General features: G+C 43.5%; 1 protein-coding gene across 1 annotated transcript in view; it reads right to left on the bottom strand.

The window, feature by feature from the left end:
- The window catches only part of CPLX1 (complexin 1), a 111,875-nt gene that overhangs the window by 37,355 nt on the left and 62,583 nt on the right, over positions 1–11,937 (bottom strand). The window contains exon 3 of the mRNA XM_044681046.1: positions 1,228–1,403. Within this exon, the coding sequence (XP_044536981.1) occupies positions 1,228–1,403 (176 nt within the window). The remainder of the gene's footprint in view (positions 1–1,227; positions 1,404–11,937) is intronic.

Here is an 11,937-nt window from a genome sequence, read left to right as displayed (position 1 = left end):
CTCTCTTTCTTTCACTCCCCTCCCTTCTCTTCCCATCATTTCCCCCCCTCTTTTCTCTCCCCCATCTGGTGAGGTGCATGTTCTCAGTCTCTCTGTCTCTCTCTCTCGATCTCTCTTTCTCTCTCTCTCCCCTACCCTACCCTCAAACACCCCCCTCTTCTCCTCTATCAATGGTGAGGTTCTCTGTCTCTACCTCCCTCCCTCCGTCCCTCTCTCTCTCTATTTGAATATTATACATGTCTATACACATATACATAGAAATACATGTGCTATACTATACATGTGTACAGTACATAAATTAATATACCTATATAATATGCATATTATATAAAATGTATATAAGTAATACTAGATATAGAAATATAAAAATTAGATTGTGTGTATGTATACATTCATAAATATAATCACATATTAAAATCTATATCTGTCCAGAAGTGTGCATATGTAGATAAATGTAGATATACATATATAAAATTGAAACATACTTTGACATACAGAAGGCTAGCCTTTTCTTCAGGAAGATCTAATCTGACCTGTCTCTCACATTCCAATAGTTATGGAGTAAAAGGGAAAGTGGAGGATAGAGAAAGGGAGAGAAAGAAAAAGAAAGGGGGGGGGGGAGCAGAGAAGACAGAAGGAAAGCCAGAAAGAAATCTAGACAAGCAAAGTAGCTTGGAAAACTACAAGTTGAACTTATTATATACTTAGAAAGATAGTTAAGCCATACAGTTTCACATAGAATCCTCTTTTTCCTTTCTACTCTTTATTTGGAAATACCTGTCTTGTTAGTGTTTAAGAATAAAAATGAGTTTTAAAAACAAACAAAACCATTTCTGCATCTCCTGATGGGGAGAGTATGACATTCATCTCCCCATCCTATCCCCATTCTGAATTTCCAGCTATGTGTGTCCCTTGGGAGCCAACAACAAAGAACTGGGATCTCAGCCCAGGAGCTGGGCTAGCGATGGCTCTCTAGGGAGCTTGCATGTCTGGTGATAACTCTAGTTCTAGCTTTCTGGCTAAGCTACACTGTGGGGCTGGTCTTCAGGACCTCCTTCTCCTGAGCCTGTATCCCCAGAGAGCTAGGCTGCTGGGCTGCTGGGACAAAGGATGCCAGGGTCTTAGCTGAGTCCATGCCATCAGACTCTCTCCTGCTCACTATCCCACAAGGTCTTTGCAGGCTGGCCAGGGCAGGGCTGGAGTCTGGCTGTCTGGGGCCCCTCTCACCTTATCACGGATCCCTTGTCTCATGACCTCACGCTCGGCTTCCATCTTGGCATACTTGGCTTTTCTCTCCTCCTCTTCCTGCCGAAGGGCTTCCTGGCGCTCCTCCTCTTTCTTGGCTGCATCAGGGTCTTTCTCTTCATCTCCACCGAGCATCTTCCCCATGTCCTTGGTGGCCCCTGAGGACAAGTAGCAGAGTCATGAGCATGGGTTCATGGGGTTTCAGGATATTAGCAAGCACATATGCTGGTGAGTATGCATAAAGAGTGTGAACACACCTCAGAGCAGGAGGCTGCCCCATTCCCACTGGTACCCAGCAGATCTCAGGCAGGTCCCATCACCTGCTGCCAAGCTAGGCTTCTAATGACAGTCCTATCCTGGCTCCACCTGCTCACCCAGGCTGAGCACGGTGGTCTGGGACTGAGATCCTAGGATGATCAGTTAGTCAGAAGGATCTTAAAAGGTCCTTGAGCATGAGGATTCTTCCCCTTTTTTGGGTCACGTACCTCTTTGGCAGTCCAGTGAAGCCTTCCCAGAATCACGTTTATCAATGCATAAAATAAAATACATGGGATTGATTACAAGGGAAGCTGATGATATTGAAATTAAAATGTAATTTTTCCCCTCTTCAGGTTCAAGGACCACCTGAAATCTATCTGAGACCTCCAGGATAAGATAGTCTAATCCCCTCATTTTTTACAGACAAGACCACTGGGGTCCAGAGAAGGTAAGAACCTTGCCTGAGGCCATACAGGTAGTAACTGGCAAGGCCCAAGCCCATTGTTCTTTCTGCTGCATTCACACTGCCTGATGATGGATTGTTTCCTGTCCTCTCTTCTTTCCTGGCAAGCCCAAACTCACCCACCTGCTTGCTCTACCCTTCTTGCCCCTGCCTGCCCCCAGGCCAAGCTGAGGATTTGGATATGATGAGTTTGAGTGTGTGAGAGGCTAGGGGATGTGTGTGAAAATGTGTCTGTGACTCAGGGGATTTATCGGTGTCTTGATGTATACATCTGCATTTTGGGAGAAGCAGGGAGAGCTGGACCAGGAATGAGAGGGAGCACAAGAGTGGACACTCTCTCCAGTGAGCACAGGGGAGCCTGGGCCATGCCTGAGCCCAGCCTCAGGACTCTGGGAGCTGTGCCTGGTGGGGGCTGCAGGGGCTGGTGCCAGAGTCCTCACTCCTGCCCTGACTTTGCCAGCCACCACTTTTCCAATGAGCAGCTGATTCACAGGCCCCTCTAATGCCGCCCTCAACGCCCTCCCTGTAGTCGGGTAATTACACCCCTCTCTGAGGCTCAGCCAAGACCCAGCCCAGCCTCTTGGCTCAGGAAAACCCCTTCCTGGGAACAGGGAGGTCTGGAGGAATCTACTGCCATTGCCCAAAGTTGGGGCATGTGGGAAACGCTTCTCCCTCAGAGCTACAGAGGCAGAGCTGGAACCCTGGGGACAGGAACAGGCCTGAGACCAGCTAGAGCCCCAGGACTGGACATCTTACAGCTTTCCCAGCAAGAGGGACTCAGGAAAGAACCTTTAGCTAGCTCTATTGTCCGGTGCTTAGCCCAGTGCCTAGTTTATAGTAAGTGCATGATAAGTGCTTGTTGACTTATACTTTGGATCACTCCTCTTTAAGACTCAGAAACCTTCTGTGACTCCCTATTATCCACAGGACAAAGAATTCAAACCTGGGTCTATCCTGACTCTCTCCGCTTTGCATGCTATCAGGGCAGATTGGGATATAGATCATATAAGGGAGGTTCAGAGAGGGTGTTATTGGGGCTCCAAATTGGGACAGTTTGATCCCTATTGTGAGGTTTAAGAGATGGCACTTGATCCTGGCCTTTAAAAGCATGTAGGACTTCAAGAGACCCGGCTAGGGACTAGGCATTCCAGTTAGAGACAGCAACCCAAACAAAGTCACAGAAACAAGTGTCTGGGGCCATATTGGAACTCAGGTCTTCCTGACTCCAGGACCTGGCACTCTATCCATTGTGTTGCCTAGTGGCCAGGTGCCACATGAATGCCAACTGTTTTTATTATCATTATTAGTATTCATGGCAACATAGTAAATGGCAGATCTAGGTTTGGAACCCAGCTGACGTCAAATATGGCTTTCTTTTCCCTATATAACGATACCTCTATTTCTATTTTTATCTTCTTTTCCCTTCTAGACTGGCAGCTTTCTGAGAGCAAGAGCCAGGTCTGGTTTATTTCTCTACCTCCCCTTGGTCTAATGCCAGTCTCTTAATCTCTGCCTGCCTTGCTTTGTTTATCTATTAAAGAGAGAAAATAGTAACACCTTATCTCTCTGGGTTGTTATAAGAATTGGATCAGCTATTACTTACAAAGTGCTGGCTATTACCACTGATAAACCATGAACTCATTAACAATTTTTTTGATGACTATATTTTGGCATAATTGGTTTCCTTTGTATTTAGTGCATTTGAAAACACTGTTCTGAAGATGGAGCCATAGGCTTAACTAGATTGTTCAAGAGGTCCTTGATACAAACAAGGTTAAGAACCCCAGGGTTCTAGGTCAATCTCATTTTAGAGTTGAAGAGACTCTAAGGAGCTCAGAGATGAAAAGAGACTTTCCCAAGGTATTACTATCTCAAGCTGTTGACTGAGCAGAGAACCCAGGTTTCCCGAAACCCAGTTCAGGGCTCTTTCTGCTCCTAATACACCAGCTGCCTCATTTTCTATTCTTTCTCCTACTTCTTGGCTCTTTCTCAGCTGAATTTTGTTTGTACCAGACTCAATGTTGTCTCTGAGTAAGTGAGATGCTGCAGGGGCTCTGGTTGGCCCCCCGGGACACCTGGAATCCTGCCCAAGAGGCTTGCAGCCTGGGCATGGAGCCCGGGAGTGATGCATTGATCCCTGTCTTGCTATAGGGGTTCAGGACTTCCAAGACCATGCAGTCAATAAATCCTGGCTCTGCTATTAGGTATCTAGATGACCTTTAGGCAATTCATTTCCCTCTGGACCTCAGTTTCCTTATTTGTAAAGCAAAAAGTGTTGAATTAAAAGTTCCAGTTTGAAATTCTATGATCCCATCTCCCTTCAAGAAGACAGCTTTTACTAGACTGTTACAAAGATTCCTTCTTCAGGTAATCTTTTCTTGTGTCTTCAACACAAAAAGCCACCATCCAGCTATCTTTTCTGAACTCACAGTCCATTGAGCCACACGATACTTACTGGAGAAGTCAGTAGGTAGCTAGAATTAGTAAACACAGAAAATAACCAAAACCCTAATGGATTGAAAACATTTTCTTGGCATCAAAATCTTAATGTTCTATTTGGTCTCCAGGCAGCAGTGCTGGGGTGGTGCCAGCTCCAGCCCCCAGTACAGAGAGGTCTTTCAAATGCTAATACTGTGTGGCAGACACTCAAGAAGGCAGCACCCAACCAGGTTTGCTTAGAATAGTCTGCCGACAGCCTTTTTTATCTCCCCAATTATCCACGTGTCCTTGGAGAGTAATTGGCCTCCCTAGCGCTTGGTGCCAGGCAGATGGAAGAGATGGGGCTCTGCTACCCCAAGCTGCCAGAACTCCAAAGAAAGGGTTATTGAATGCCTCTTACAACATTCTGTTGGGACAAATTCCCTCCCTACTCTGCCCCCACCTTGGAAACACATATTACGAAGGTCAGGGATAGAAACATCACAACTAGTGGACAACCCTGCATCTCTGCTGCAGAGGGGACTCCACCCAGGGGCTCTGAATCTGCAGAGTCTTCCCAGTTCTGGGCTGGTGAAATTTGTTCCACAATATAGCCACAAGTAATAAGCCACTGGAGTTCAATGATGACATCTGGCCGATGAGTAAGTAATTAATCCAAGTAGCTCCATAATCTGTATTGGGTTTTAGGTTTCTTGAAACACTTTCACACCTATGAAGGAGAGTCTCATTAGATCCTAAAGCAATCAGGGCAGGAACTATAATTCCCATTTTGCAGATGGGGGAGCTAGGCTACATGTTCTAGAAAGAGCTGCCCTTTAGGAAATGATGCCCAGGAGCAAAGGTAACTGGATGCTGAAATAAGGGTGATGTATCAAAGCTATAAACTCCATGGAAAAATAGACAACATTGATAGCTAGTCAATTGCAGAAATATCTTCAGCATGATTTGCTTCAATTCAATCACAAACATTTAGGGGGAAACACAAATAAGCTAAACCACCTCTAGTCCAAAGGCAGGTTGAACTCTGTTAACTAGTCCAGAGGCATATGGGATCTGACTGTCTCACTGGAAGGACTATAACCCTTCCCTGAGGAAAGGGAAGCAGATGGCCACAACTGAGGCCTCAGATGTTGGGTGGAAAAGCAAAGCAAAGCAAAGTGATGAGTTCTTGGAGCCAGCTGGGAACTTCAGGAGCTGGAACTGGGGAACAATGAAGCCCAGAGCTATGCTGTAGAAATGGGAATTTGGGCCTCATCCCATACTAAATTAAATGAGATAATTATTGTAAAGCATTTAGCACAGCGCCTGGCACAAAGTCAGTGCTATATAAATGTTAGCTATTGTCATTATTAGCAGCTATTATACTGGTACTGTGAGTCATATGGACTGGAGAGGTCCACAGGTGGAGGAGAATTGAACTCTAGCAACCCTGAATTCTTTCTTTGCTTGGCAAGGGTTGAGTGGAGGGAAGAAGGATTGTCTTAAGCTCTGTAGGTACTAGCCTAGAATGATTTTTAAGTTCCTGGGAAAGGTAAGATCTACCAGAAGAGAAAATTTTCCTGACTGCCTATGAACTCGGATGCAAATTCTTTTTGTATTCTTTGGGGGTGTGTAATAAAAATATTTTATATTCTATGCCTTGTTAGCTTGGTACTTGCAAAAGAACTTGGGGTGGGGCAGCTAAATGATTCAGTGAATAGAGAACCAGACCTAGAGATGGAAGGTCCTGGGTTTCAATCTGATCTTAAAACACTTCCTAGCTGGGTGACCCTGAGCAAGTCAACCAAGATTAACAAGTTTTTACTGCTCTTCTGCCTTGGAACTGATAGTATTGATTCTGAGAGAGAGAGAGAGAGAGAGAGAGAGAGAGAGAGAGAGAGAGAGAGAGAGAGAGCAAGCACTAGCTTGGGACACTTAAAGAAAGGGCTAGAAATAAGCCAAATTCAGATTCCCCACCCCCCAAGACTTGAGCTCTTGAAGGAAGGGGTATGGAACAAACCAAAGAATATTTATTGAGAAAGCTTCACAATTGGATTTGGTCTATATGGAATATCCCAAGTCTTAGTGCTTTAAGATCTTAAAACTACCATTAGACTTTTGAGATATCCCATATTAGAGCCAGCATTTATATATAGCATGTTGAAGATATAATTTCATTTTATCCTCACAACCTGGGAGTAAACTGAGGCTAGGAGAGGTTAAGAGACCTGCCCCAGAGCCACACAGTGTTCTATGAGTTAGATTTGAACTTAGTCCTTCCTGACTCCATACCCAGCACTCTCTACTTATTGTTCTGTCTGGATATTCTGACTCTGGCTGATTTTCAGTGGAGACACAAATCTCAGGTTATGAAAAAAATGGAGATGGGATTAGTCACTTTCATTTGGGGGGAAAGGAAATGGGTCAGGAAATGCTTCATGGAAGTGGTGGCATTTGAGATGGACCTTGAAGGAAGATACGGACTTTGAGTAGAGCTGAGGAGAATATTCCAGATATAGGGGATTGCCTGTACAAATGCACAGAGCTGGGAAAGTTCACAATGAGATCCAGAGATAGGTAGTAGTGCTACAGTTTGGTTGTAATGTAGGGTATGTGAAGGAAAAGAGTGCATGATGAGAATGGAAAGGTAGGTTGGAACCAGATATCTAAGAGTCTTGAATGTGAGGCCAGGGAGTTTGAATTTTATCCCTCTGGCCAAGAGGAATCATTGAAGACTTTTTAGCAGATGCTTGAAATGTTCAGCCCTAAACATCACTTCTCTATGCCCTATGAAGAGTATTTTGGCAGCCATTTGAAAAATGGGAGTAGAAAAGATTAGTCCAGTAGCTCTGACAATAATCCAGGCAGGAGATGGTAGGAAGCTGAATAAGAATCCTGGTCCTGTGGGCAGAGAAGATGGAGGCAAGACATATGGAGACAGTGATGAAGGGACTTGGCAAATCATTGGATATGGGGGGAGAAATAACCCTGAAGACTTGGTTCTGGATGAAGATAGAAAATGAACAGACCTGCACCCTACCATTGGAGAATTCAGAGGGTGGAGGCACATAGTAGGTGCTATATAAATTTTTTGTAATTTTAAAATTATTTTTATCATTGTTATTAATTATTAGTTATTTGTGCCCAATCCTAGATAGTTCAACAATTGTATTATTGGCCTGTGAATTCACCTGAAAGCCCGAATCTGCTGCTGACTCAATTCACCCTCTATGTGGCAGGCACAAGCTGCATTAAGCTTTTATTTTTTGATTAAGTTTCTATTTCTGGGACCAGTTTCCTGTATGCCCTTATGAGATAGGCACTTCCCTACTTTTCTCCAGTTCCTTGTTAGGTGCCTTTAGAGATTATCCTGCAAGACTCTCTCAGGAGAGAGAAATCACATACGTAGAGGATGGGGAGAGATTTATTGGTACCCATACCTGGCCAAGAAGTTATCAGTGGACCCTTATCTGAAATGATAGGTGGTATGAAATATGCTGTTTCCTTTAGTTAGACATCCTTTCCTGTTAATTAGTATCAACATTTATTGGTTAATGTACTCATCTAACTACCTAGAATGAGATAAGGGGAGGATCTCAACTCTCATGTTTGGCTTAGGAATTTTGCACATGCCGGATAGTGGCTTGGGGGTGAAGCTTGGAGGAGGAGCCCCTTGGAAACTTGTCTATTGATAAGACAACAAGATGATTTGAATATTCCCAAAGACATCAAAGAAAGAAGCAAAGGACTTATATAATTATGTGTATATATATACACCTATGAACATGTATGTATTGTTGTTCAGTTGTGTCTGACTCTTTGTGACCCCATTTGAGGTTTTCTTGGCAAAGATACTAGAGAATTTGCCATTTCCTTCTCTAGTTCATTTTACAGATGAAGAAACTGAGGCAAACAGGGCCACAAAGCTAGTAAATGTCTGAGTTTAGATATGAACTCATCTTCCTGACTCTAGGCCCAGCACTTTATCCACCATGCCACCTAGCTGCCCTGTGAAAAATATACAACAATTCTTTTTGTGGTGGCAAAGACCTGGAAACTAAGAGAGATGCTCATCAACTAGGGAATAGTTGAACAAATTATGGTACATGAATGTAGTAAGATATTATTGTATTAAAAATATTATTGTTCCATAAGAAATAAAGAGACCATTTCAGAGAAATCTGGGAAGACTTGTATGAATAGATACAGAATAAAGTGAACAGAACCAAGAGGATAATTTATACTGTAACAACAATCCTGTAAAGACAAACAACTTCAAAAATCTTCAGAGTTCTGATCAGCACAATGAGCCACTATGATTCTGGAGGAGCAATGATAGAGCATGTCATTCACCTCCTAATGGAGAAGACGGATGGAATCAGGGAATAGAGTGAGACATTGGACATGGCCAATGTGGGAATATGTTTTGTTTGACTGTCCAAACTCATTTTAAGGGCTATTCCTCCCACCCCTAGTGGAGAGGGAAGAAAAGGAAATAAATTATTGTTGAAAAAACATAAAATGTAATTTTAAAAAAGTGATCTGGACTAGCTGATGTTTCCCCTGTGAACCCTTCTAATCCTCTGGGAAGACTAAAATGGGGACAGGCAATAATGAACAGCAGACTGGCTGAGTTGGGACAAAATCTTTTTGTTGTTCTGCACCTTTGATTAGTGTCATCTGCAGAACCTCTCAGCGTGAAAGGTACTGAGGCTTGGGGTTGGCTGTGTGGGAGCTGATCCATCAGGGCTTGGTGGAATAGACCACAGGGCTGTTCTGTTCTTATGTATCATTCAACAAACATCTCTAGCTTTGTAAATCTCTATGAGAGTCACTTCCAGTGTTCTGGAATTTAAATCAAGGCACTGATGCCTAACCTACCTGATTATTTCCCTTGCTAGACTGTGAGCTCCCTGAGGGCAGGGTTCTGTCTTAATTATCTTTGTATCTCCCTGGGCTCTGCTCAGAGCAGGTGCCTAATGAATGTTTGCAAAAAAGGACTTGTCTCCCAGATACCTGGAGTCCTGACAAATCTTTGCCTTCTGCTTCTGCGTTCAGCTTCCTTTCTATACCTTTCCCCAACACTGGGATAAACTGTCAACTAAAAACCTTCTCATCATAAATTTCATTATGTTAGTCATGTTTTTTCTGCAGCAGAAACTTTTTTTTTTGCATTTAGAAATAAAACTATGAACTTTCTGACTATGGAACACATGGTTAGAAGAGCAGTTGGGGTCATGGAAGGGAAATGATTTGCCCAAGGCTACACAGTAAATTTGGTGGAAGAATTGGTAATAGAGTCCAGATTTTCTGACTCCATATTCAGTGCTCTTTTCATGAAGGAGATAGAGAAGGCGACTGTCCAAGGCAAGAGAAGACCCAGAGAACATAGGGTCATGAGCTGAGACTGGAAAATATTTTGGAAAGTTCCAGTGGTCAGCAGTGGTAAAGGAAGGATGAGGGTTAACAACGAGGGATATCATTAGATTTGGCCAGGATCCAGTGTGGATCCATTCCTTTCAGCACTTAGAACTCTAATGGTATCTCTTTGGCTACATGGCAGGAACAATACTGACAAGCTTGGACACCTCTAAGTTTTAAGAAGTCACTATGTAATATATGAATACCTTTTTTTTAATCATGCCCAACAAGTGGTCACCTAGCTTCTGGTTGAAGCCCTTCAGGGATGGGCAGCTCACTGCTTACTGGGCAGTCCATTTCACTTGGGGATAGCTCTGATTGTCAATAATCTTTTCCTTGCATCAGGTCAAATGAGGCCTTTCTGAAACTTGCCCCCATTATACCTGGTTCTACCATCCGGAACCAAGAAGAATGAATCTATTCTTTCTTTCCCATGACAGCCCTTCGGATAGTTTAACAAAGAGTACCTCATATCCAGAGTTCTTTGAAAGCAGTTGTGCTGCCTGCCTCCTCTCCTTCAGCCTCAATATAACTAGTTTCTCCAATCTCTCCTCACAAGGCATGGCATTCAATTTCCTCATCATTCTGGTGACCATCTTTTGGGAATTCTCTGGCAGGTTTCTTTCTGCATTCTTACTACAATGTGACACTCAGAAATGGGCACCATTTTCCTTCCTCACTGAAGTTATCCCTTGGTTTGAGGGGGTTCCATCCCTGCTGATCTCTTCCTCCTTGTCCTACCCTCTATTTCCCCAGGAATGCCCTTCCAAGACTGTGTTCCACTGAATCATGTCTGAGTCATGTCCAAATTTCAATGAGCTTCAAGTACTTTGTGAAAACCTTTTGCATAATGAATGAAATTCCAGCTCTTGCCAGGCACTGCCTCCCTCATCAATGATTACCTCACCACCATCCCTGATTGAGCTAGAAGGGTCAATCAGGCTTCTCATATTGACCTTCCTCTAACTGTGATCAGCACATTTCCAATAGGATTGTGTCTAGATACCTGTAGATGGAAGGTCCTATTATCAAGAAGATGAGGACTTGTGGGAAGCAGCAAGATTGCTTCTTCTTTTTTTCTTCAAAGCCCTTACTTTCTGTCTTACAATCAATCTGTGTACCAAGGCAGAAGAGCGGTAAGGGCTGGGCAATGGGGTTAAGTGACTTGCCCAGGGTCACCTAGCTAGGAAGTGTCTGAGGCTAGATTTGAACCCAGGACCTCTCATCTCTAGGACTGGCTTTCAATCCACTGAGCCACCTAGCTGTCTCCAAGCTTGCTTCTTATTAGAAAGTCTCTAATCTTTCCAGAGACAAATATGGATAGGAGAGGTAGGGAGATTTAGACAGGATGAGGAGCTCCCTCAGGAGAGAGAGATACTCATACCCCAAGCTCTTTTCAAAACTCAAGCTATAGGGGCAGCTGGGTAGCTCAGTGGATTGAGAGTCAGGCCTAGAGACGGGAGGTCCTAGGTTCAAATCCGGCCTCAGACACTTCCCAGCTGTGTGACCCTGGGCAAGTCACTTGACCCCCATTGCCCACCCTTACCACTCTTCCACCTATGAGCCAATACACAGAAGTTAAGGGTTAAAAAAAAAAACTCAAGCTATACCTCCTCCTCCAGGAAGCTACCCTGCCTACTCCAGATACAGAGTTCTCTCAGAGTTCCTCTTGACACTACAAGGTTCTTGGTGGCTCCAAGAGTATATCTGGTGCCTCCTCTAGTTGAGTATGTGGTGTCTGTCTTTTTAGAATTCCACAGATAGTGTCTGCCCTGTTTGACTCACAAACTGACAGAGGTAAAAGAGGAAAGAGAATGAGAAAGGGAATGGAACAAGCATTAATTAAGCACCTACTATGTTCTAGAAACTGTGTAGACCCTTTACAAATATTATCCCATTTAATAAAGACAAAGGTAAGAAAGGTAGAAGACAATTCATGGGATGCCAAAGTGGGACCTCTGAAAGGGAATAAACCTCATGGAGAAGCATGCCTTCATCCATTTGTCAAACATTTATTAAAAACATACTGTTATGGTACAAAATGACATGGTAAGAAATGACAGGCATGTTAATTAAGAGAAAGAAAGAAAAAGAAAGAAAGAAAGAGAGAGAGGAAAGAAAGAAAGAAAGAA

The sequence above is a fragment of the Gracilinanus agilis genome, chromosome 6, assembly GCF_016433145.1.
Source record: "Gracilinanus agilis isolate LMUSP501 chromosome 6, AgileGrace, whole genome shotgun sequence".
NCBI classification, from domain to species: Eukaryota; Metazoa; Chordata; class Mammalia; order Didelphimorphia; family Didelphidae; genus Gracilinanus; species Gracilinanus agilis.
The sequence above is the reverse complement of the archived record's forward strand: the minus strand, read 5'-3'. Positions and strand labels throughout refer to the sequence as shown.